This window comes from Impatiens glandulifera, chromosome 4 (assembly GCF_907164915.1).
Source record: "Impatiens glandulifera chromosome 4, dImpGla2.1, whole genome shotgun sequence".
Taxonomy (NCBI): Eukaryota; Viridiplantae; Streptophyta; class Magnoliopsida; order Ericales; family Balsaminaceae; genus Impatiens; species Impatiens glandulifera.
The window spans coordinates 41,307,655-41,331,993 of NC_061865.1; the positions used below are offsets into that span (position 1 = coordinate 41,307,655).

At 31.9% G+C, this 24,339-nt stretch overlaps 1 protein-coding gene across 1 annotated transcript; it reads right to left on the reverse strand.

The window, feature by feature from the left end:
• LOC124935140 (probable dolichyl-diphosphooligosaccharide--protein glycosyltransferase subunit 3B) lies at positions 1 to 504 on the reverse strand. Its single transcript, XM_047475596.1, has one exon. The coding sequence runs from the start codon at positions 502 to 504 to the stop codon at positions 1 to 3; it is 504 nt and encodes a 167-aa protein (XP_047331552.1).
• Positions 505 to 24,339: the final 23,835 nt, after the last annotated feature.

The following is a 24,339-nucleotide window of genomic DNA, read 5'->3' on the forward strand; positions in this document are numbered from 1 at the left end:
TCAAACTGCCATGGATTCTGCAAGGCGGGAGGAATCGTCAGCGTCCATTTGAATCGAATCTTCCTTGAGGCTAACGGCAGTTGAAGGTACAAGGCGGATGTGAGGGACAGATTTAACTCCGAACTTTTTGAAGCTGGATTGAGACTCACTAAACTCCATATCACAAAAGAAGATTGTAGATCTAGATGAAAGGCTTTCCTTATTGTTAGTAATGAAGGAAGAAGCTAGGAGTCCAAATTCGTTTCTCAAACCTCTAAGATTGAGCTCTGTCTTGTTATGGAGTTGAACTGCATCGAAGAAGATAAGGAGGGAGAAACCCCGGGGAGATTTGGAAGATGTGTGGAATCGAGAAAGAAGTTGGTCATTGAGACGGATTACACCGGATTCCGATTTGGACCGGAGGGAGATGAGATCAGAGAAGAGATCGTCATCTGAGAAGGACGAGATAGTGAAAAGGGTTATGATGAAGAATATGACGACGAAGAGAGATGAGAGAGGAGACATTGATTCTACAACTATTCTCTACCATAAAATTCCATCCTTTTAATATACTTCATGAATGTCAAGTCTACTAAACTCCTATTTTCTAAACCAATTGTAAAATAATGTAAAGCAACTCTTTTAGTTCAATAGATTTTAAAGATCATTTGTCTTTAACAAAGTTTTGTACAAATAATTAAAATACTATACTTTAGTTTTTTTAACATTCTTAAATATAACTTAGATCAATGCTTTTGGATTTCAAAGTTTTTTTAATATTATACACAATTTGTATAAAATAACAATACAAAGCTAACATTACAAATTTGTGAAGATTACAAAAAAAAAAAAAGAAAGAGTGTCCATTACTGTTTAGAGTGTTTTAAAATATAACTAAATAAACTTGGTTAGCATAAAATTACAAAACTAATATTTTAAATTGATTATAATTATAAAGGTTTATTACAAAAATTAAATACGTCAATAATATTATGATAAAAAAACTAACACTTAATATCATGAAAATTGTTTAAATGTTTACTCTATTTATAATATTTTAAAATAAATATATAAAAATCGATCAACTATTATTTTATTTTTTTTAATTATGTTTTTCAAAAATCCGAATTTTTATAAATAATATCATTTTTCACTCATTGATTTTATTGTTAAAGTAAAAAATACTCATTTAAACATTTACTTGTACAACTAGCTTAATTAGAGTTAATAAACTAATAAAAGTTCATTTAAATATTGGTTAATTTAGTTAAAAACATAGTTATTTTTTTTTAAAATTTATATATTTGTTAATTAAATATTTATTTTTTCTTTTTCTTTATTTTTATTAATTAATTAATTTATTTCTCATGATTTTTATTTATTAATTTATTTATTTTTTCTTTTCTTTTTTTAATATTTTTATGAATTTTTTTAATATAAACAAAAATAAAATTAATAGTGTTTATATTTAATTTTTTGTTCAGATTTATAATAATAGTAAACAAAATCATTGAGTTACTATTTTAATGTTTTGTATAATTTAGATTATTATTCTTTTGCTATTGGATTATTATTTTTTATGTTTTTTCATGTTTTTTTTATTATTGAAGGGATGAGTTATTGTAATATCCAAGTATTAACTACTTGAAGAGATTAAACAATTTTAAAATAATTAATATAAAAATATTAGAAAGAAATAAAATTAAAAAAATTAAATATCAAATACGATGAGGAATGAAGAAAATAAATAAATAGAGAAATTAATTAATTAATTATTATAAACAAAAAGTAGAGAGAAATTAATTAATTAATTATTAAAAAATAATGATCGAGAGAGAAAAACAAATATTTAATTAATAAATATATTTAATATTGTTTTCGAGGCTAAATGAGCCAAAATTTTGATAATATATAATATTTAAATAAACTTATAGCTGAGCTAATTATACAAATATATACGTTTAAATTAGTTTTTTTCGTTTAATAAATCTTGAGCCTATTATTTTGTGAAATTCTTATATAGGATTATTGCATGTATTATAAATAAATAACTATGTTTAGAGTCTTTGTTATGTTAATCGGACTACGGAAATAATTAATTTTGGTTTTAAATAATAATAAAGTAATAATGTGTTAAATTGAAATTATAATTTGATCTATTATTAATATATTTCGAGCTTATTAAATAAATAATTAATTTCAAAGGCATTTCGTGTCAATTGAGCTTAAAATAAAAATTAATTAATTGATTTTTATATAGAATATGATAAAATATATATAAATATTTATTACACTTATTAACTACGTTAATATTATGATAAAAAAAACAACAGTTAATATCATGAAAATTGTTACCAGATTGGATATCAAATTTTTGTGTTATTTACAATCTATTAAAATAAATATATATCTTGAAATTATTATATAGGATTATTGCAAGTATTATTAAATAAATAATTATGTTTGGAGTTTTTGTCGTGTCAACGGTAGAAATAATTAATTTTGAGTTTAAAATAACAATAAAGTGATAATGTGTTAAATTGAAATAATTTGATTTATTATTAATATATTTTAAATCTATTATATAAATAATTAATTTTAGAATCATTTTCGTGTCAATTAAATTCAAAATAAATATTAATAGATTGATTTTTATTTAAAATATGATAAAGTATATCAAATTAATTATTTTATTAATATATAAATTAATTTATTAATATATATTTTAGGCCTATTAAATAAATAACTAATTTTAGAGTAATTGTGTGTCAATTGAACTCCAAAATTAATTAATTTATTTATTTTGATTTAAAATACGTTGAAATATTTAAAATAAATTGATATATTAATATATAAAAGTATTTTAATAAATTGATTTATTATTAATATATTTATTATTTGTTTATGTAAAAAAAATAAAAAATAAAAAAATAAAAAAATAAAAAGAGGAACCATCAATCGAGGAAAGTATTAGAAGTCACCAATGAGAGAGAGGCAAGACAGATCGTTATTTCGCGTACAAACTGACCCGAAAAAAGACCCGTCACATGATATATGTGTGAAATTAATATATTCTAGTAAGGCTAGCTCTCCTACTTAGATTGATTTATTAATATAATAATAAAGCTGCAATTTAATTGGTCCGCAATAAAAGAACACGAAAATCGATAGCAGAAGATCCGAATTGCCAATGCGAGTGGATATCGTTTTTAACTTATTGGTGCACTTTTTGAACATTCTAGCTAGGAACCTAGGTTAGAATTAAGTAAAGATTTTTTTTTACAATTGCCTATAAATATCCTAGGCTATCTCCCATAAAAAAAGAACCGACTAGACCTCTCGAATCTCCGTTTTAGTTTTTTCAAAGCAAAATAGCCAGGCTTATCTCCTTAGTATCATAAATAAATTATTTTGCTTTCAAAATTAGTGGCTAGTTTGATAAGGATATACATAGCCTATGTAAGAAATCATATCTAGGGATGGCAATGGGGCGGTTCGGGGTGGGGAATGCATTTACCATCCCCGCACCATTTTTATTTCGGTGATTTTTTTAATACCATCCCCGCCCCGTTCGGTTTTTTTCGGTTTCGGGGAATCCTGGCGGGGCACCGTTAATAAAATATATATTTTTTAAATAATAAAATTATCCAATAAAATTATATAAATGGATTTTTTAATATAATATATATTGTAATATATTGAAATTTTAAATTATTATAAAGAAGTAAACTTACTATTCTTATAAAATATAGTGAATAAATAAATATATTGATGATTTAACTATATTTATAGTGTTCGGGGCATAATCGGGGTGAAAACGGGGCGGATCGGGGAAGATCGGGGCGGGGGACACAAATACCATCCCCGCCCCATTCTCGTTCGGTTTCGGGGAAACACCATCCCAAACGGGGCAATTCGGTTCGGTTTTCGCGGGGCGGTTTTAAATTGCCATCCTTAATCATATCACCTTTATCTTTACTTTACAGTTTCGATTTCAAATAAAGACATTTTGGCTTTGTCTTTAATTTTCATCTAATCAAAACACCCAGATTTACTTTAAAATGTTAAATTTGTAAAATGGAGTCACTGAAATTATTTTTTAAAGGGAAAGACTTTGAAATGTACCTAATATTATATATTAATTAAATAAAATGATTGTCATCCCTAAAACATCATTTGATTTGATTAAAAAATTGAAGAACATTTATTCAAGAAGTTTTAATTTTTTTTATTTTAATTTTCATAGTTGAATGATGCTATGAATTTATTTTTTTAAATTAACGTTTATATCTAGTTAGATTTCGAATTTGTACAATTTTGATGAAGTGTGTTCTTTTGTGTAATAGGTGTTCTTCATTAGACCCATATGATCCAGAAAAGTTAGCCATTAGCTAACTTTCTAACCTATTTCTGGAGAACTTATCGAGAGTCCGAACGAAGTATTCATCTGCGACCGTACGTGACCTGCAACCCTGATCTATTTACTTTAAAGCCCTGTTTGTTTGTTTTGTAAATATTTATTTTATATATATTTTTGTTTTAATTATAAAAGTAAAAATAAAAAATAACAAAAAAAAAATAACATTTTCAATCAAAATATAAAAAATAAAAAAATTCCAACCTATTTGGCTAAAAAAACTTTGTTTGTTTTGTAATTGTTTATTTATTTTATATTTTTCTTTGTTTTAAATATAAAAAATAAAATATAGAAAATCACAAAAAATAATATTTTCAAAAAAAATAACTCATATTTTCACAACTTTTACGAAGTCCTAACTTTTAAACCATTTGTCAAAAACATTGCTATGTAATTTCTATATAATTTCATTTTTTTTTTACTTTTTCTCGTATGACTTTAAAATAGTTTTTTTGCTTGTATATTATTTTTGTATGTTTTAATTTTATTTATACCATTATATTGTTTTCACAAATATAAAAAGAATCACATAAATGTGGATGATCTCCCTTATGGATAAGGACATAAAAAAAATTAAATAAATAAAAAAAGTAAAACGTAACAATATACTTTAAAAGGTCAAAAGTATAGACCATTTGTTTAGATGAGCATTATGGGACATAAATATAATCTCTAATATTTGGTGTTCATACATGTAAATTATCATTTCTTAATTTTGTGAGAAAAATTTAGTAACAACTCTTTGTCATGAGATTTTATTTATTTAAATCGAAAAAGCTAAAAAGACATATGTCAACCTATATTATATTCTCAATCTTGTCTGGGATTCGACGGGAATATTAATTATCGGGTTTACTATAAAGTCTAGTTTCATTATATAAAAGAATGAACACTTTTGATGTTTTTAAAGCGACGAACATAAATTTAGCTAAGTTAAATAATATTTATCGTGTAGAAAATGATAAATTTTTATTTAAAAATTAAACATAGATATAAATTTGTGTTAAATAATTATTAAAAATTTGAAACAAATTATTCAACTTACATATATATATCACCATTTAATTATTTATAATTTTTTTTAGTAACTCTATCAAATAAGCACTTATTCAAATTACAACTCTAATTTCGAATTTGGAAGGAAAAACATTTTAATCATTAGATTATTTGTTAAATTTTATTTTAAATTTTGTGTATGAAATATTGTGAATAAGTTTTTTAACCACAAATGATTTATATATTGATTAATTAATTACCCACACTCATTTATACTTTGGTGAAGATCTACATAATCTTTTTTGACCTTCTATTAATAAAGGTATTAACATCATTGTCAAATAGAATTATCTATGATGATATCAAGATATATTAACATTAAGACATTTCTAAATCTCTCTAGCCTTCACAAGTATTAACATAATTGTCAAGTAGAATTATCTATGATGATATCTAGATACATTTAACATTAAGACATTTTTCAATGTCTCTAGCCTTGACAAAAATAAAATGGTTAATCCATTGATACTAACGTTCGAAATTTCGGCCGATATTTATACTTTTTCGGTCGGCACTAGTCAATAATGTCAATTAAAATTACGATCGACGATGGACGGTTGAAAAAATCAACTACAACATCCGCAAACAAAATAGTCATTATTAATCAATAAAGGCCGAATTTTCTATTACCATTATTAATTAATACATACCAAAATTTCTACGGACATTATTAATTAAGAAAGACTATACAAAAGGCCATAGAAAATACGACCGGTATTAGTTATTTATTAAAAAAATATTTTTAATCTAGAAACCTGACATTTATATTAAGACATATTATATATTCAAATTAAACAACATTATATATAACACAAAACATATAACATGTTCCAAAAATCTATTCAAAAAAATATATGTTCAAAAACATTTGCAAATTTTGAACCACATATATGTTTAGTTTCTTCATTTCTTCAAATTTGCAAAACATGAATAGACATATATAGGTTCAACTTCTTTATTTCTTCAATCTTTCTATATCCAAAAATCTACAATAATCACATGAAAATAAAAATTAGGTATCTCAGAAATTATAGAAAGAAAAACTAACATAGGTAAAATACTTCATATAGAAAACAATATAACCACATTATTATTGAAATCACAATCTTATTAACTATTTTTGCAAACTCCAAGATACTACAACTAATAGAAATCTTAGCCGATTGTAAGAGAAAAAAAAACTAATAAAATCACAAATCTCATTAAGTAGAGCTTATCCAAAAAATAGATTAATTAAATTGAAATTAAAGAAGACACAAGCACACCAATACCACAACCATGATCATGATTTTAAAGAAATGACCTGATTTGTTGATCATATAGAAAATATAAAATTGTTGATTTTAAAGTAAAAAATAGTAATCTCTTACCAAATTGTAATCATTACAAATCTACTATAACCCTCTTGAAAATCCCTCATAACTAGCATGTGTTTAGAGGACACGTGGCAATACAGGAGAGCCTAGGGTGACTCGAGTTTCACTAGTTTCAACCTTGATTTGCATGACAAACAATTTTTAAAAATAAACCATTATTTTAAAACTATTTTGACAATTCCTAGAAGCTTTTAAAATTAATTAGGTAAAATTATTTTTTTTATTCAAATCTTAATAATACGAGGATTTGTTATAATTAAATGAAGATTTGATTTGAAATTCAGTTTATATTAATTGAACATAATTAGTTTAAGAAAAAATATTTATTTGAAGATAGAGTCTCCAATTGATTTTAGAAAAATTAATAAAAAGATGTATGTGTACAAACATACGTTATACTAGAGTTTTGTTTTGTTTCAAAGTTTGGTGATACTAGGGAAAATGACTTTCGCGCTTCATCCACTATACTCGTCGTACGAAGACGGTCTCTACTTATAAAGTTGGCTTTTAAAAATCGATTTTTATCATATTTTAGTTTTAACCGATTATTCTTTCGGACCTATTCATTCTTCTAAATTTTAGAATAATTTAAAATATTGAAACATCAATATTTAAATGCCGGTACCTGTTGCAGATGATAACTAGGGTGGAATATCTAAAGAGTATCTTTCATTTTTAAAAGCATTAAGGTTTAGGAGTAAACACCAAACAAGCCTTTAGTTGAAATATTTTTGTGGAAATATCCCAAAAATATTTAAAATGCATTTTCTATTTTTTCGGGATTTTTAGAAAATGATTTAAGTTCCAAAATTATAAAAGTAATTTTGGATTTTGAAAAGTAGAACTAAACATGCCTTAGGACTTGGATCCGATTTTATCGATCGGAGTCCAAAGACCCTCAGTCTAAGCTCAAGAGCTCTCGATATGCGTATCGGAGGCTCTCGGTCGAGGTGCTAAAGACTCTCGATGCTTAGCTAATCTTACAAGTCTACGTGTAAAAATCTATCGATCCTAGACTAACATAGGGTTAGGTTTCTTGGTCGAGGTGTATAAACCTCTCAGTTCGGGGTTAGCTCTGGGCTAAGTTCCTTGGTCCTTGGTCTTAGTCTAAGGTTTGGTTTTCTCGGTCGCGGGTCCTCGGAGTCTCGATCCTAGGTCAGACCTCTCAGTCCTAGGTTGGATCTCTTAGTCCTAGTTTATTTTATCGGTCATTGGTCTTGGTTAGTACCGAGGATGCTCGGTCCTAACTCTCAGTCCTCGGTTCACGGGCCTCAATCCTCAAGAACATAAATTAATTTTTTATTTATGATTCTTTGTTCCAAGAGCTTGGGTAGCTTCACAAAGCTCCCATGAACAGATTGATCATCATCTTAAGGTATGGATCGACTTAGATGATGATCAATTTGTTCAAAACAGTTTGTGATAGAAATTTGAGTTTTTAATTTTAAAATTGTTTTGAAGTTAAAGGATCTATGCAATAGATTCCCTATATCACATATATTTGATTGGTACCAAAACAAGAACATTTGCGGTTCGTTTTGATCTATTCAAGAACATAAAAATTTTCCTTTTATTTGAAAATTTTGATTTTGATGAAACATTATCGGGATAATTCAAACATGATCCAAATAATTGTCCAACATCATTACAATAATGTAGATAAGCTTTCAAGGCTGTCATTAAAATCATGTGGATTTCGAATTTCTTCGATTTAAGAGAGCTTTGTTGGTTGGTTAGCTTCATAATTACTTAAGGGGGATTATAACCCCGTGAATAGACTCCCCATCCTTAGCTTAACACATGTCGTAAAACTACTCATGGCAATATAAGGGAATACATCGTAGGGTGGTTTGAACTTCGATGCGTTTCAACATTAGTTTGCATGCCAGACATCTTTTAAAATAAAATATTTAGTTTTTAAAAGATTTTGAAAATACCTAAAACTATAAGAAATCAATTATGTAAAAATGATTAATCATATATTCAAATTTTAATAATTTATGGGCCAAATAACAATTTGGCCAAAACTCGATTTAAATTAATTAAACATAACTAATTTAAAAGATTACTTATTTGAAAATAAGAGTCGCCAAGTGATTTTATGAAAATCAATAAAATGATATGTGTATAAACGTTTTCAACATTGGTTTGCATGCCAGACATCTTTTAAAATGAAATATTTAGTTTTTAAAAGATTTTGAAAATACCTAAAACTATAAGAAATCAATTATGTAAAAATGATTAATCATATATTCAAATTTTAATAAGTTATGGGCCAAATAACAATTTGGCCAAAACTCGATTTAAATTAATTAAACATAACTAATTTAAAAGATTACTTATTTGAAAATAAGAGTCGCCAAGTGATTTTATGAAAATCAATAAAATGATATGTGTATAAACGTATTTATACTAGAATTTTTGAAAAAGATTCGTGTCTTAGTAACACTCTATAAAGGGCTTTCGCGCTATGTTCTCCGCGTCCGTTACAGGACGACATTTATTTTTAAAAGAAAATACTTTGGCTATTTTAAAACTTTTATCTATAACATTTTATTCCATTTTAGTAGTCCAGGGGTTCTAAACAAGGATATATTTAGATTGCGTAAATAATTGTACAAAATTATTAAAAGGTGGTGTGTGCTAGTATCAAGTTAACAAAACCTAAAAACGTCAGAGGAATGTGTTAAAATTAAAAAAATAAATTCCAAACAGGACCTTGGCCAAAACATTGGTTTAGGAAGTATCTCGAATATATAAAAATATCATTTTCTATTATTTTAAAATAGATTCGGATTCTAAAATTACAAAAATAATTTTGGATTTTGAAAAGTAGAACCTAAAAGGCCTTAAAATCTGAATCTTAGGGTCTTGGTTCGGATTATCGGTCCTAGTCTAAGTGAGGGCTCGAGTAGTATGAGTCAAGGGACAAGAGAGCTCGGTCCTAGGTTCGAGAGGCTCGGCCCCAAATTCAAGATGCTTGGTCCTGGACCTAGGAGGCTCGGTCCCAGGTCAAGTCTACCAGTCTAGGTTCACAATCCTAGGGTTAGGTAATTCTCGGTCCTAGGTATAGGGTTAGGGTTAGTTACTGGACCTAGGCTAAGTGAGGGTTCAGCGTCATGCTCTAACGAAGAAGTCGTTTCATTAGAAGTCGTAAACGTTCCATTGCGGTCAGCGGTCTTGACTAACGAGGTTAGTCCATCTAATTAGTTGTTCCGGTGTGGGCTAGCGCACGTGAATTCGTTCTTGTGGGCTACGTGGGAGCGTCTAGGTTGTTGGATGAAGCCTAGGCGATCATCTGATGGTCCAGAATCCTCCTACGAAGATTAAAAATAATTTTTGCCGTACTAGATTATCATATTTTATTTTTAATAAAATAGTTATTTAAAATTGATTTTAATTCCCCTTTTTACATTTTTCTTCACCAAAAATTACAAAAAAAATATTTCTAGAATCATAATAAAAATTATGATAATTTGTTTTGGTATTTTTGAAAATTTTGGGGTATTTTATTTAATTGTTTTAAGTCACAAATTTAATATAATTCCTGATTAAATCACAATTAAATACTTTTAACCTCTTCTTTGGTCTAATTTGGCAAAATAAATACAATATTTTAACCTTAAATTATTTTTTGAATTTTGAACAATTTTCCTAATTAAGGTTTAATTATCACAATAATTAACATTTACTTAGGTTCTTTGGGTTATTTTGAATATAAAATTTGAAAATATTATTAAAAATAATAATATCATTTAAAAATTAGGGTAAGTTAAATTTGCATGCTTATAGGGGTATATATACTCCTCATATGTTGGTTCACGAAGACTAGTGGCTTGAATCAGCCAAAATACATTTATTATATTTTAGTTGTTCTTCAGTCAACTCGTCGGAGTAGGTTGTGATGAAGCCTACAGGCCTAGGTAGACTGATCACAATATCAACGTGATCATTTTGGATTTTGAACGAGTCAAAACCATCAATTAATGGTTGACTTCCAAAAAGTCAAGATCGATTTGTGTTCTTTATGCTAATCTGCTCGTCGATTGCGATGAAGATGAAGAATAAGGCTAAAACGACTTCGTTTGGATGACCGTATGGTGTTCTGTTGGCGTTCCATCAGCATTTTGTCAAGCGCTGACATTTTAGGCTAATGGGGTTAACGTCCCGTTAGTTGATCAAGTGCATCGCGCGCCGCTTCTCCTCGACTACAACCGGCTATGCAAAAGACTCTAACGGGTTGGATGGGATTCGAGCGTCCAACGGATGGACGCGGTTCCTACTTCACTGAACTCTTCTATTTTCGGCTACATCCGATTACACATTTATTTTTATTTTAAAACCTTAAGAGTTTGTTTCAAATTGATTTTTCTTTCATCTTTTGTCTTTGAATAAATAATTATTTTAGGTGAATTGGATACAAAATTCACTCTTAATTATTTATCTTTATCCTTTAATTTTTCTTAAATTATTTTGAGACATTAAGGGTACAACATTTATCCCAAATATTTTTTTTTTTATTTTGGCCTTAACACTTAATTAATTTGATTAATTAACACATTAATTAATATTAATTAATTATTTTAAATATGTTTTTGGCCATGGGGTTAATTATTTTGATCTTATTTATTTAAAAATAATTCAAATAATTATTTTAATATTATAAAATTGGATGTAGATTTTTAGTGCTTAAAGAGTTCTTCTCTCGAATCGAGTTTGAATACAACAAACTAGTTTTTGAAAACGCTGATTCGAGCCTGACATCTAACACTAAGTTATCAAGTCCAATTTATAATGAGAGAGTTAAGAAAGATGGAACCTGTAGAGTGTTACAGTTGAAGTGACATGCGGATGTTGTTTGTAGCAGTTGTCGAGGTACTTCCTATCGTTGCTTAAGTGAAATCATTTTTTTGATGTCTTTTTCCTAGCATGGATGATTCTTGAGTAACCTATTTTTTAAAGAACTTGACAAAGCATCCGTAAAATCCATGGGGGTAAGGGTAATCATAGGTATTGAAACATCAATTCATGTCTAGCATGAACATCAACATATGATTCATGTTTTAGTCATATATAAATGCTAAAGAGCTAACGTTATGGGATGTGCAGAGAACATGCAAGTTTGAGTAACGTTTCATATGGGTTACTAACTAGTAACTTCTTAGAGGTGATTATAAACATATGATCACGGTATCATGGAAGTTAACAAGATGAGGGTAATCATAGGTATTGATTATAAACTTTCCGTGAAGATCATTCATAAGTGAGGTTGAGAATGATCATGTATAAAAGATGAGAGTGCTATCAACATATAGACTTTAGTATCAGGAACTGGGGAACATAACGTCATTAGGGTACTTATCGTGAGATAGGATTTTGAATGGGACAAGTAATAGAACAATATCAAAGAATAATAACATCATTGGGAACCTATCGTGATATAGGATTTGGAACGTAACCTTGGGATTACCTATCCGAATATAGGATTTGAACAAGATTATATAGAAATAATCGCTATACTTGTCGACAAACAAGGCTTAAGTATCTATCGAGAGATAGGATTTGGAATACCTATTCGAATGATAGGGTTTATGTTGGTGTACCTATCAAGAGACATGATTTGCTTGAGTGTGAAATTGGGAGATGGGATTTGGTTGCCGATTGAGTGACAAGGCTTTGTTCGAGGACCCATCGAGCGATAGGGTTTGAGGTTTGGATAGGATCATGTATAAATGATCGATGTGCTTGTTAACAAACAAGGCTTAATGCATACCAAGAGCGATGGGATTTTTATATACATGTTTAGATGACAGGGTTTGATCAGGATTATGTACGAATGAACGTTGTGCTTGTTGATAGACAAGGCTTAATACTTTTGCGACTTGGGAGGTGTACCTATTGAAAAAATAGGGTTTTAATAGGATACCTATTAAGAGATAGGGTTTGCTTTAGTACATATGTGAGTGATAGGGTTTTGATTACCCATTTGGATGATAGAGTTTTGTTTGAGGACCTATCGAGTAAGGATGAAGTTTGAAACCGCCTGACGAAAACCGAATCGAATTGCCCCGTTTGGGATGGTTTTCCCTTGAAACCGAATGGAGATGGGGCGGGGATGGTATTTGTGTCCCCTGCCCCAAACCGCCCCAATTCTGCCCCGAACACCATAAACATAATTAAATATATTAAATTACCAATATATTTATTTATTCACTATATTTTATAAGAGTAGTAAGGTTGTTTCTTTATAATAATATAAAATTTTAATATATTACAATATATATTATATTAAAAAATCGTTTATATACTTTTATTGAACAATTTTTATTTATTTTTTTTAAAAAAATAATAATAATAACGGTACCCCGCGGGATTCTTAATACTGAAAAAAACCGAACAGGGCGGAGATGGTATTAAAAAAATCCCCAAAATTAAAACGGGGCGGGGATGGTAAATGTATTTCCTGCCCCAAAATGCCTCATTGTCATCCCTACTATCGAGGGATATGGTTTGGATTACCTGTTTGGATGACAGTGCTTCAGTTGGGGAAGATCGTGTATAAACGATCATTTATACTTGGGATAGACAAGGCTTCGGAGGATGTATTCAAAAGATAGATCTTGGTTTGGCAATGTTTTTATTGCATTGATATTGTGAAAGGGGATACCTATCGAGTGATGAGGTTTTCTAGTGGAATCATGTGCAAATGATGTTTCAAGCTATTAACAAATAGGATTTATTGATGTAATCATATATGAACGATTTCTCGACCTATTGATAAATTAGGTTTCACTAACGGAATCATATACGAACGATTTCTCGCGGCTAATAATAAATAGGGTTTAATGACGAAATCATGTACGAATGATTTCTCGCACTTATCAATAAACAAGGTTTACAAAACAGAATCATGTACGAACGATTTCTCTTACCTATCAACAGATAAGGACTATAGAATAGAATCGTTTACGAATAATTTCTCATACGTATCAACAAAAAAAGATTATAGAATGGAATGTGTACGAATGATTTTTCGCACTTATCAACATATAAGGTTTACAGAACGGAATCGTGTATGAACAATTTTTCGCACTTATCAATAGATAAGGTTTACAGAACGGAATCGTGTAAGAACGATTTCTCGCACTTATGACATTAAAGGTATACTAGATCATGGACGTATGATCACATGTATTTATCGACAAACATGATTGGTAACAGATCATTCAACTAACTATCTCTATGATTGCTAATAAACAAGGCTTCTAATAGAATCATATATACATGATTTCTCTCACTTGTCAATAGATAAGGTCTACAAAACAGAATCGTGTATGAACGATTTCTTGTACTTATCAACATATAAGGTTTACAAACAGAATTATATTTGAACGATTTCTCTTACTTATCAACAAATAAGGTTTAAATGACAGAATTGTATACAAACGATTTTTCATACTTATCAACATATAAGATTTATAGGACGGAATCGTGTATGAACAATGTCTTGACCTATTGACAAACAAGATTTTTAAGACAAAATCGTGTACGAACAATTTTTTGCACATATTGATAAATAAGGTTTACTGATAGAATCATGTACATATGATTTCTCGCACTTATCAACATATAAGGTTTACTGACGGAATCATATACAAATAATATATATGATTTTTAACAAATAAGGCTTCTAACAGAATAATATATAAATGATCTCTCGCACCTATCAACAAATAGAGTTTAGATACCTAACTATAACTAGAGTTTTTAGTAAAATCGTATAAAGTCGATCTATCACACCTATCAACAGATAGAGTTTTAGAGACCTAATTACAATAGATTTGGAGCGGAGTTGTATAAAGATGATTTATCGCACCGATAAACGGATAGGGTTTGGGAGACCTAACTATAATCAGGATGTGAATGGGATTATATATGAACAATCTCATGTACCTATCAACAAATATGGTTTAGATACCTAATTACAATTAATGTTTAAACAGGATTGTGTACGAACTAGGGTTTAAATACCCTAATTACAACTAGGGTTTAACGAGATTGTGTACAAACAATCTCAAAGACTAGATTTTTCTTATTTTATTTTGTAGTATCACTTGTGGCTCGATGCCTTTTAAGAAAATATTTCAACAAAAACCTTGTTGATTTTTTCTTTCAAAGTATCCTTCATAGCTAGTTGAATTCGTGAGTCGATAGTTTCTAGCTTTATTTATGGACAAATGACTCATGTTTTTGGATAGAGATTTTTTTTGTTTCCTTAGTTCCTATCATTATTTATCTCTTTTGTTTTAAGATTTAAATGAACCTTGATCCATTAAAATGACTTATGAAATTTTCGGATTCGAAACGTATTTGGGGCTAGGCTTTGAATATCTTTTCTGTCATTTCTAATGATTTTCATTTCATCATGGAATAAGATTTATTTTCTCCCTATTTTGGAAATATTTGCTATAAATTTGATCTCGTGTACAAACGATTATCCATGATCCTTACCCCCGAGGAAGGCGATTAGTACTCTGACCTTTTGTTAAAAGTGTGCAACTTATTTTTGGTTGCTCAACCTTGATCTACATATCTTGAAAGTTCGAATCATCGCAAAAACATTTGGGAGAGACTTTCAACTTTCTACTTAGGGTTTTCATATGCATTTTCTTTTATTTTTTGTTGGCTCGCGAGTGTATCTAGTAGAATCGGTACATCCATGCCTTATCCATAGCAAGATTAAGATCTTGGATAGGCCACGAGTGGTGATTTAAATACCTCAACCACTTGAGCCTTTTCTTTTTTGGTTCCCGAGTTGTATCTGGTAGAATCGATACATTATGCTTTTGCCGTATCAATCAAGACAAGAGTTTGAGTAAGCACGAATGGTGATTTCAATACTTCAACCAACATAGGAATATTTTTCAATGTTTTGTAGAAATTTTTAGAGTTTTATTATGGTTCTCTTTTTGGTATTTTCATTTTTTTTCTTACGAAAGCATGAATTTAAAACCTCCCTCTTTAACAAAAGTAGCGATGATGTGTCCTTTCTCAATTTGGGGCTCTGGCCTCGCTTTTATGGGGTTTATTTCGGTTCTTTTTCTTCAAAAACCTTCGATTGGGGGTTTCTTTCAGGATAATCGTCTACAAAAGAAAAAAATCTCATGACCGATATCTCTTGAATTGAGTTTATTGTGAAATCCTCATTTTGTTTGAGAATATCACTTGAAAAGAAGCGATGCTCTTGGCTTTGCCCATACTTGTTTCCTAAAATTTGAATTATCGACACTATGATGGGATTCATGTTTTCTTCCTTTTTCAAAAGATTTTCTTTCTCTTGAGAAATGGATTGGGGGATTTTATTTATATATTTGAGACTGGACCCACAACCATGCGGTTTGCCTACGTATCTTCTCGGTTTATTTTTATGCAAGAGAAGAATCAGGTCTCCGTAGTTCGGACCCCGTTGTTGGGATTGAATTATGTTGAGATAAACTTCTTTTAAGGTCGAGCTTTAAACCATTCTACATATGTTTGATATTATATAAAATATATTTTAAGCGCATCGAGATTGTTTGGCGCAATGAACTCATCACCTTCTAGATTAGATAGAAGAACAACTCATTTATAGAGAATTTTCTTAAGTAGGAAGGGGCCTTTCCATTGGGGTCAAAACTTTCCCATGGGGTCTAGGAGTTCCGGGTTTGTTTGAGGACTATATCACCTTCTTTGAGGTTTCTAGGTTTTACCTTTTTATTGAAGGTGTCCGACATATGTTTTTGTTAGGTTTGAGTTTTGCACATAACATTTAACCTCTTATCTTATATTAACGGTAGTTAGTCATATCGAGTCTTGAACCAATCTTCTTCTATGCCATGCATTTCTAAGAGCACTCTTAGAGTTGGAATCTCGATTTCGATGGGTTGTATGTTGTACATACCTTAAACTAGAGAGTAGGGAGTTTTATCTATCAAAGTTGGAACGGTTGTATGATATCCCCATAAGGCATATGAACGTGCTAATCATCTTCTTAATGATCCTAATCACGTTTTTGTTTTCTTCTTCGACCGTACTATTGGTTTGGGGTATATAAGGAAATGTTTTATGATGCCCGATATTGAATTCTTTAAGAAATTGAAACACTTTTCCTTGGAAGTGTCGACCACTTTTTGAAATTAGTACGTGATGAACTCCATATCTAGAGATGATGCTAGTTCGGATGAACTTTGGCACTTGAGATGATTTCACTTTGTAAGATGATGCTTCAACCTATTTAGTTAAGTAATCTATAGAAACGAGTATGAATGTGTGTCCATTTAACGCCAGGGGATATATTTTCCCAATTACGTCGACGCCCCATGTATAAAAGGGTCAATCGAATGTCATGTTGTAGAGGAGTGAGGCCGGTGTATGCTTCAGATTATACAAGCATAGTTGGTGGAATACTGGCACAATACCCGACGTTCCTTAGCTCAGATATGAGAGGGGTATTCTCCTTAATTAATGTACTTAAGAAGAGTATCATACCAAGGTTTAGCAACATTCTCTCATGAAGTGACTGCTCCCGATTCAAAAGTAAGTCGTTGCTTTTGTCGGATTATCAAAGGTTTGAATTTGATTTCGTCAGTAATTTGAGTCATGGCTTCTTAAGTAGCTAGGGAATCCGCGAAGAGATTTTGGCTTCTTGGAGCATGAAAAGATGACACTTAATCGAATTTGCTCATAAGTTTATTCAAGTGGGCATTGTAGGATTTCAGGTTTTCCCTTTTCACTTGCCACGTGCCATTGGCTTGGGATGTAACTAAGTTAGAGTCACTAAAGACATCTAGTTTGGTTGCCACTTTTTCATATGCCAACTTGAGACTTGAGAGGCATGCCTCGTATTCAGCCTTGTTATTGGTAACGAAATATTCAAATTTTATGGATATTGGGTTGTACGTCCCTTATGGGTCAACTAACAAAATCCCAATTATGTAACCTCGTTTTTTGGAAGCTCCGCCAAACATCAATTTCCATGTATTTGATGTTATACTCATAATTCCCTCGTCGAGGAATTCGAGTTTGTCTTCTAACTTAACAATGATGGGTTGGTTAGCAATTAAGTCCGCAATAACGCTTCCTTTGACAAACTTATGCACTATGTAGGCTATGTCATATTTGGATAACATCATCATTCATTTGGCTAGTCTTGGTGACAGAAGAGTTCGTTGGAACTATAAGTAGATCGGGTCCAATCTTGATGCAAACTTGATTGAGTGGGCTTGCATGTAGTGTATCAACCTTTAGGTGACTCATGCTAAGGCCTAACAAATTTTCTTAGTTGGAATGTATTAAGTTCACACCTAATCATTCGTTTACTGATGTTTTACACAACCTTTTCAAGTTTATCCTCGTTTTCTTGAGCCAATAGGCTTCACATGGCTATGTCTATTACAGTAAAGTATATGATAAGAGAAATTCTGGCTCAGGGCGACATGAGTATGGGAGGGGATTTTAAGTAATCCTTGATTTTATCAAGGCTAGTTGACAATTTTTGTACCATATGATTTTTTTATCTTTCTTCAGAAACTTAAACAACGGATCACATGTCATAGTACGCTTATTGATGAATCTATTAATGAATTGGAGTTTAACAAAAATCCGCGGATCTCTCTTTCATTTTGAGGGATCAGCATAGCCGTGATTGCTTCAATCTTAGAGGGATCAACTTCAATGCCCCTTGTGTGATTAATAAGCCTAACAATTTACCACTTGTGACTTCGAAGGTACATTTCTTCGAGTTGAGCCGTAACTGATAATTCATAATTTGTTGCAAGAATTTTTCGAGATTTAGGACATGCCCTTCTCAATACTTCGATTTGACAATCATGTCATCGACATATACTTCCACTTCTTTGTGGATCATGTCATGAAGGATCACAGTGGCTTCCGTTTGATAGGTGTCTCCTGTTTTCATAATACCTAAGGACATGACCCTATAATAGAAAGTTTTAACATCTGTTATAAACGTGGAATTTTTTCTATCTTGCGGGGCGATAAGGATTTGGTTGTATCCTAAGAATCTGTCCATGAATGATAACAATTCATTACCGGCAGCATGATCGACCAATATGTCAATGTGTGGTAACGGGAAATGGTCTTTAGGGTTGGCCTTGTTCTGATCCTGATAATCTACACACACGAGTAATCTCCAGTCTTTCTTCAAGATGGGGACTACGTTAGCAACTTTCATTCGTCTGTGCTTTTTCTTCACAGGCTTAATATCAAGATATAGAGGAATATGATGTCGTGTTATCCTTGTATCAATGCCTGGTATGTATTTATATGACCAAGCAAAAATGTCTTTGTTGTCCGACAATATCTCAACAATCTACGAACGTTCTTGGGGGTTTAAATTTGGAAAGTCAGTACAATCTGAGGATTGTCGGTCGTGTTTAAGTTGATTTTGATTGTCTTTTCTACGGCGAAGACAATCTCATCCTCAGTTTCTAAGAAGTGTTTGGTTTCGAAGTTCAAGTTAGAGTAAAATGAAAGATCATTTTTACTCATAAATTTGAAATCTATTTCTTTTATTATATCGATGAATTTATTGGGTGTAAGCGAAGATTATCTAGAAAGATCATTATTCGTGGGTTTCTTACAATTTACATTATTTAACATCTCTCTACACAAGAGAGGAGAAAGAGTTATACTTTCATCGATCACAACATCGATGGATGGAAGAGAGTCGGTTTCTTGAGAATAGAGATAACTAGATTCTTGAACTAGAGCAACTTTCTTGGGAATCTGAGCTAGGGCATCGCACCAATAGTCCATTCTTTTCCTAATCATGCAAATAGAAGGGTTAGGATTATAAGGACAGTCTGAAAAGATTTTGAGACCTAGAAAACTTCTTTGTAAATCTGGGTTGGTAAATGGTTCGGGTAAGTCAAAGCACATGGTGCTTTGTCCCTCATGGGTGAATTGTCCATTCAAGGTTGGTATAACAACTATATGTCATTTGGATATCCTTTTCGTACAGATTTCTTTGAATCATGTAGGAATGTATCCTAGACTGTGTCGATCCATGTTACAACATGGTTGTAGGAATGATGTCATGCCTTTAGCGTTTGGTCTTAAGCCCATACTAAGGAAATATCTCATTTGGTGCATCATTCTGATTGAAAAGAGGCTAAATATGCTAAAGTTAGAGTGTTTGGTTGAGTCTTCATCTTTTGAGAGGATTGGACATATCTAGAACTAACTTAGTTTAACCTCAGGGATGTCTATGTGAGTAGATCCTATGACTTTTGTGGTGTCTATCACGTCGTTGACTGTGATAACTTGGTCATTAACGATGAAACTAAGCTTTTGGTGTAGGATAAAGGATAAAACATTGGCTAGATGAAGCCATGGTCTTCTTGAGATCAAGTTATAGGAAGGATGCACGTTTATGACACAAATGTCAACATGGAAAGGGATACCAACCACTTTGACGATGCATTTGAAGTAACCCATTATTTCGTGACGAGAGTTGTAGAAACCTTTAACACACAGGTTGGATGGTATGATCTTGTCTCGGGATACACATATCTTCTCAAGAGTCCTCCAAAGACATATGTTGAGAGAAGATTCATTGTCTATTAAGATCATTGGGAAGGTCTTTTCCTCCATTTGCACAGAATTATAGAAGGCTTTGTCATTATTTGTTTTGGTTGATGGAAGATCCCTATCTTAGAAGCTAGTCATGTTGTGTTGCGAGCTAGCGAATATGATCTCTACTAGATCTTCAAGGGTAGTGTTGGCAGAGGCGTTAACCTTGCTTAACTCATTGAGGACTGATTTTCTGTGCTCGATAGAGTACATCACGATTTCACAGATAGAAATGTTAACATTTGTCCTTTTTAGTTGATTAATGAAGTTGTCTCATGGGTTAAGAACTTTTGGCTCATCCTCCCTTCTAGTTCCAACAGGAAGCTGGGAGGTAGATGTCAAATTGGCCAACGTGGTTTTCATAAAACTAGGTTGAAAATCCATTCCATCACGCATTGCCGCGATGTCAATCGGGACATAGATGTGGACATTTGCATTTGACTTCCACCATTTAGAAGTCTCACCAGAGTAGGCTTCAGACTTCTCTTTGGACTAGGGATCGATCATGTTGATCTTTGGTTCAGTGTCATGGATCAGGTCCAATAACACATTGTAGTAAATAGATGCTTCGTTAGTGGTGAGCATATTGACTTTATGATCCGATATTGGATTCTTTGCTATTTCTGGCTTGGTGATTACATTTTAATCGATCAAGTCTTGGAATAGGTGTTTGAGGGTGTTGCAACTGTTAGTATCGTGGCACTTTACTTGGTGATAGTCACACCAAGCGTTCTCATACTTTCACAAGAAAGGTCGGTCTATTATTGGAGAAAATGGTTTAACAAAAAAAAATTCTTAGAGAATCTTCATCATTTGACTTAAAGGCATCCTAGGTCGTCCAAGACGCTAATTGGTTTAGATGCCCATGGTAGGAGTAGTTGTGTCTACTTTGGGCAGTGGAGACTTATTTGGACTCGCCTTTTGAGGAGATTTCTCCTGCTAGATAGTGGTTACCTAGTATATTTGCGTCTTTTCCTTTCTCGGGAAACGACTTGAAGGTGGGGTAGTTTTAACCGATTTTCCCTCTTTTCATTCATTCTCGATAACATCATTAAGGTTAATGATGATTTTCAGCAATTTTTTCATAGTTTGGAAAATTTTGATGGTGAGTTCAACAGAATATCTTCCGTTAACGTTTTCCAAGATCATGTCGATTTGACGTTGTTCGCTCAGGAGGGAATTGATTTCCTCGGAGATAGCTTTCTATCGTTCGATAAACATAGGGAATTTCTCATTTTCCTCTGTTTGATTTTCTTTAACCTCTTTTATGGTCGTTCGAGGTTGAGATGCATTGAAAAGCGTTTATAAACGTTGCAGCTAGTTCTTCTGTGCTATATAGAAATACTATCTTTTGTTAGTGATACCAGCGTAGAGCAGCATCATCAAGATACTAGGGAAATAAGTGGAGAATAAGTGGTTCTCTAAGTCGCAATGGTGTCATTGTGGAAGCATACATTTTGAAAAGGATGGACGAATCGCCTTTTTCCTAGAAGTTTGACGCCTACCAAACTAACTATTCATTCGACATCTTTCATAGCGTCTTTCAAGTCATGATGTTCATCAGTGCTTTTGTCCTTAGCTAACTTTTTTAGTTGGGCTTGTATTTTTATCTACGTGGCTTGAACTTGAACCATTTGACGTTCATATTTCGTTAGTGATGGTTGATCAGCCACTGGAATTTATTTTTCTTGTGAATCCAGGGGTTAATTACTTTCTCACGTTGTGCCCGTGTAATTGGGTCATTATCCTCTTTAGAATCTTCATAGAGAGATAATTATTCTTGAACTTTTTGACAAGTAGGATGGGCTGAATGAAAGTAATCGTAATCGGGAATGTCTGGTTAGGAAATCGAGGAGAATGAGGGATGTTCTAGGATGTAGACAAAAATTGTTGATTAGCTAAAGAAGTTGAGAAAAAGGTGAAGGTTTACAGATGTAGCAAAGTACAAATGAAAATGCAAATACATATAGAATGAATCTTAGAGAATGAAGTTCTCTTTTGTGATTCGATTAAACAAACATAGAGTTGTATATAACATACTCGCCAAGTTTGTTGATATTTTACAGAGAGAGTAAAAGAGAAAAATATTGTGATTGAAGACTAGTAGTTCTACTATAGCCTATTCCAACACGGGAAACTTCATCCTCTTTGTCCTTCTTTGACCTCTCGTATTATTCTAGAATGACGGTAAGGTAATTCTTTTCCTCTTTTGGGATACGCATTTGAGAAGCATTGTGTCATTTCTCGAGGTACCTCGTATAGGCCTTGTGATCGATTGACCTATATATAGAGATGACATTTCACGTATAAGGGGGCATAAAATCATGACCGAACTGTTTGTAGAGGTTGTGAGTGTAGTAGAACATGATCCATTCATGGTCCATAAGCATGATCATGGGTAAGTCGTCCATCATCTATGTCATCTTCTTAATGGGGTACCATCAGAGTAGATCCCTAATTTTTCCACTGTTTTCCACAAGGGGTTCAAGTGATGCTTTCCTCATTTTTCGGTATTGAAGAGAAGGAGATAAGATTTCTTTGGGACATATTAGTGACAGGCACCCAAGCTTGTCAAGTAACTAGATGTAAAGGATCAGAGGTGAGCCTCTTTTGCTCACAAAAGAGTTTAAGAACGAGTCATTCAAATCCATTAGAGTTTCAGCGAAAATGATACCCAAGGAGTTTTTGTTTTCCCTTCGCATGAGGTATGATGCTTCCAAGATTTCGAAAGATGACTTATCATCATCTAGAGCCATGAAGGCCATGAAGAAATGGGATAGTAGGACTGTCACTATTATTAGGAAGGATAGCTCTGAAATCTTTTATGGTTGGGCACATGGGTCTTTCTCCCACATAGTATACCCGTCCAGTATGGACCCATCTCATTTGCATTTGCTTGGTGTTTTGGATTCTGTTTTGCATTTTTGTTTACCCCACTCAACTTTATCTCCTATATAGATGTTAATTCGAATTATGTTTGATGTGGTCATTTAGCCAACTCGACCTCATATCCAATGTAACCATTGATTTTGATTTTGTGTGGAGTTGTGATTTAGTTTAACTCGTTTTCATCTTCGATGTAGTCATTGATTCATATTTTTTTTGGTGTTAAAATTGTTAATACAAAATGTCGTTTTGTATAATTTTAATAATAATGATCCTAACTTACGATGTTTGAAAAAGAGGTCTGAAATCTCAATTGACCCCAATAAGGAGTACCAATTTGATGACGCGGCTTATTCTTTTTGGAGTTGTCAATTATCCAACTCGGCTTACTCCATTGAAATTTTTTCTTGTGTTTTAACTTAACTAGTTCGACTTTATCTTCTATAAAGATTTGATGCAGCAAGAACTACAAACTTTAGATGAGCGCTGGATTATCATCTAACGCCTAGGAACCATCAACGTCGCCCACTGCAATGGAGGAAAGGCGTGTTCGCGAAATTGGGGATCATCAAACGGTTTCTCTATTGTTTCCTCTAATACGAAGGAAATTTTGATCGCAGACGTAACCCAGACAAAATGCCAATGGAGCGTCCCACGTTTGAATTTACGCCCAAAACGACATCGTTTCACCATGTTTGGTCTTGTTCCACGCGACGACAATCAGGATAAGAACAACAACCATCTTTGATTTTCTCAAAGATGAAACTTTGACGTTTCTCCACATTTTGACTTCCTTCAAAAGGTGAAATGATCACCCTACTCCGGTGATCATTTCGCCTTCGCTTAGGGCCATCATCGATGCCTATACCATCAAGTGGCCGAAGAACAACCAAAAGACCATCAATGGTCTTTTCACTTAATTAAAGCCACTTGCTTCACAAACCGACATTGGGAGCCTTTAAATACCCTCTCTTGAGCAATACAAAGTAAAAA

Excerpts from the sequence above, each read along its gene's own strand:
- LOC124935140 (XM_047475596.1), bottom strand. The coding sequence starts at position 504 with ATGTCTCCTCTCTCATCTCTCTTCGTCGTCATATTCTTCATCATAACC.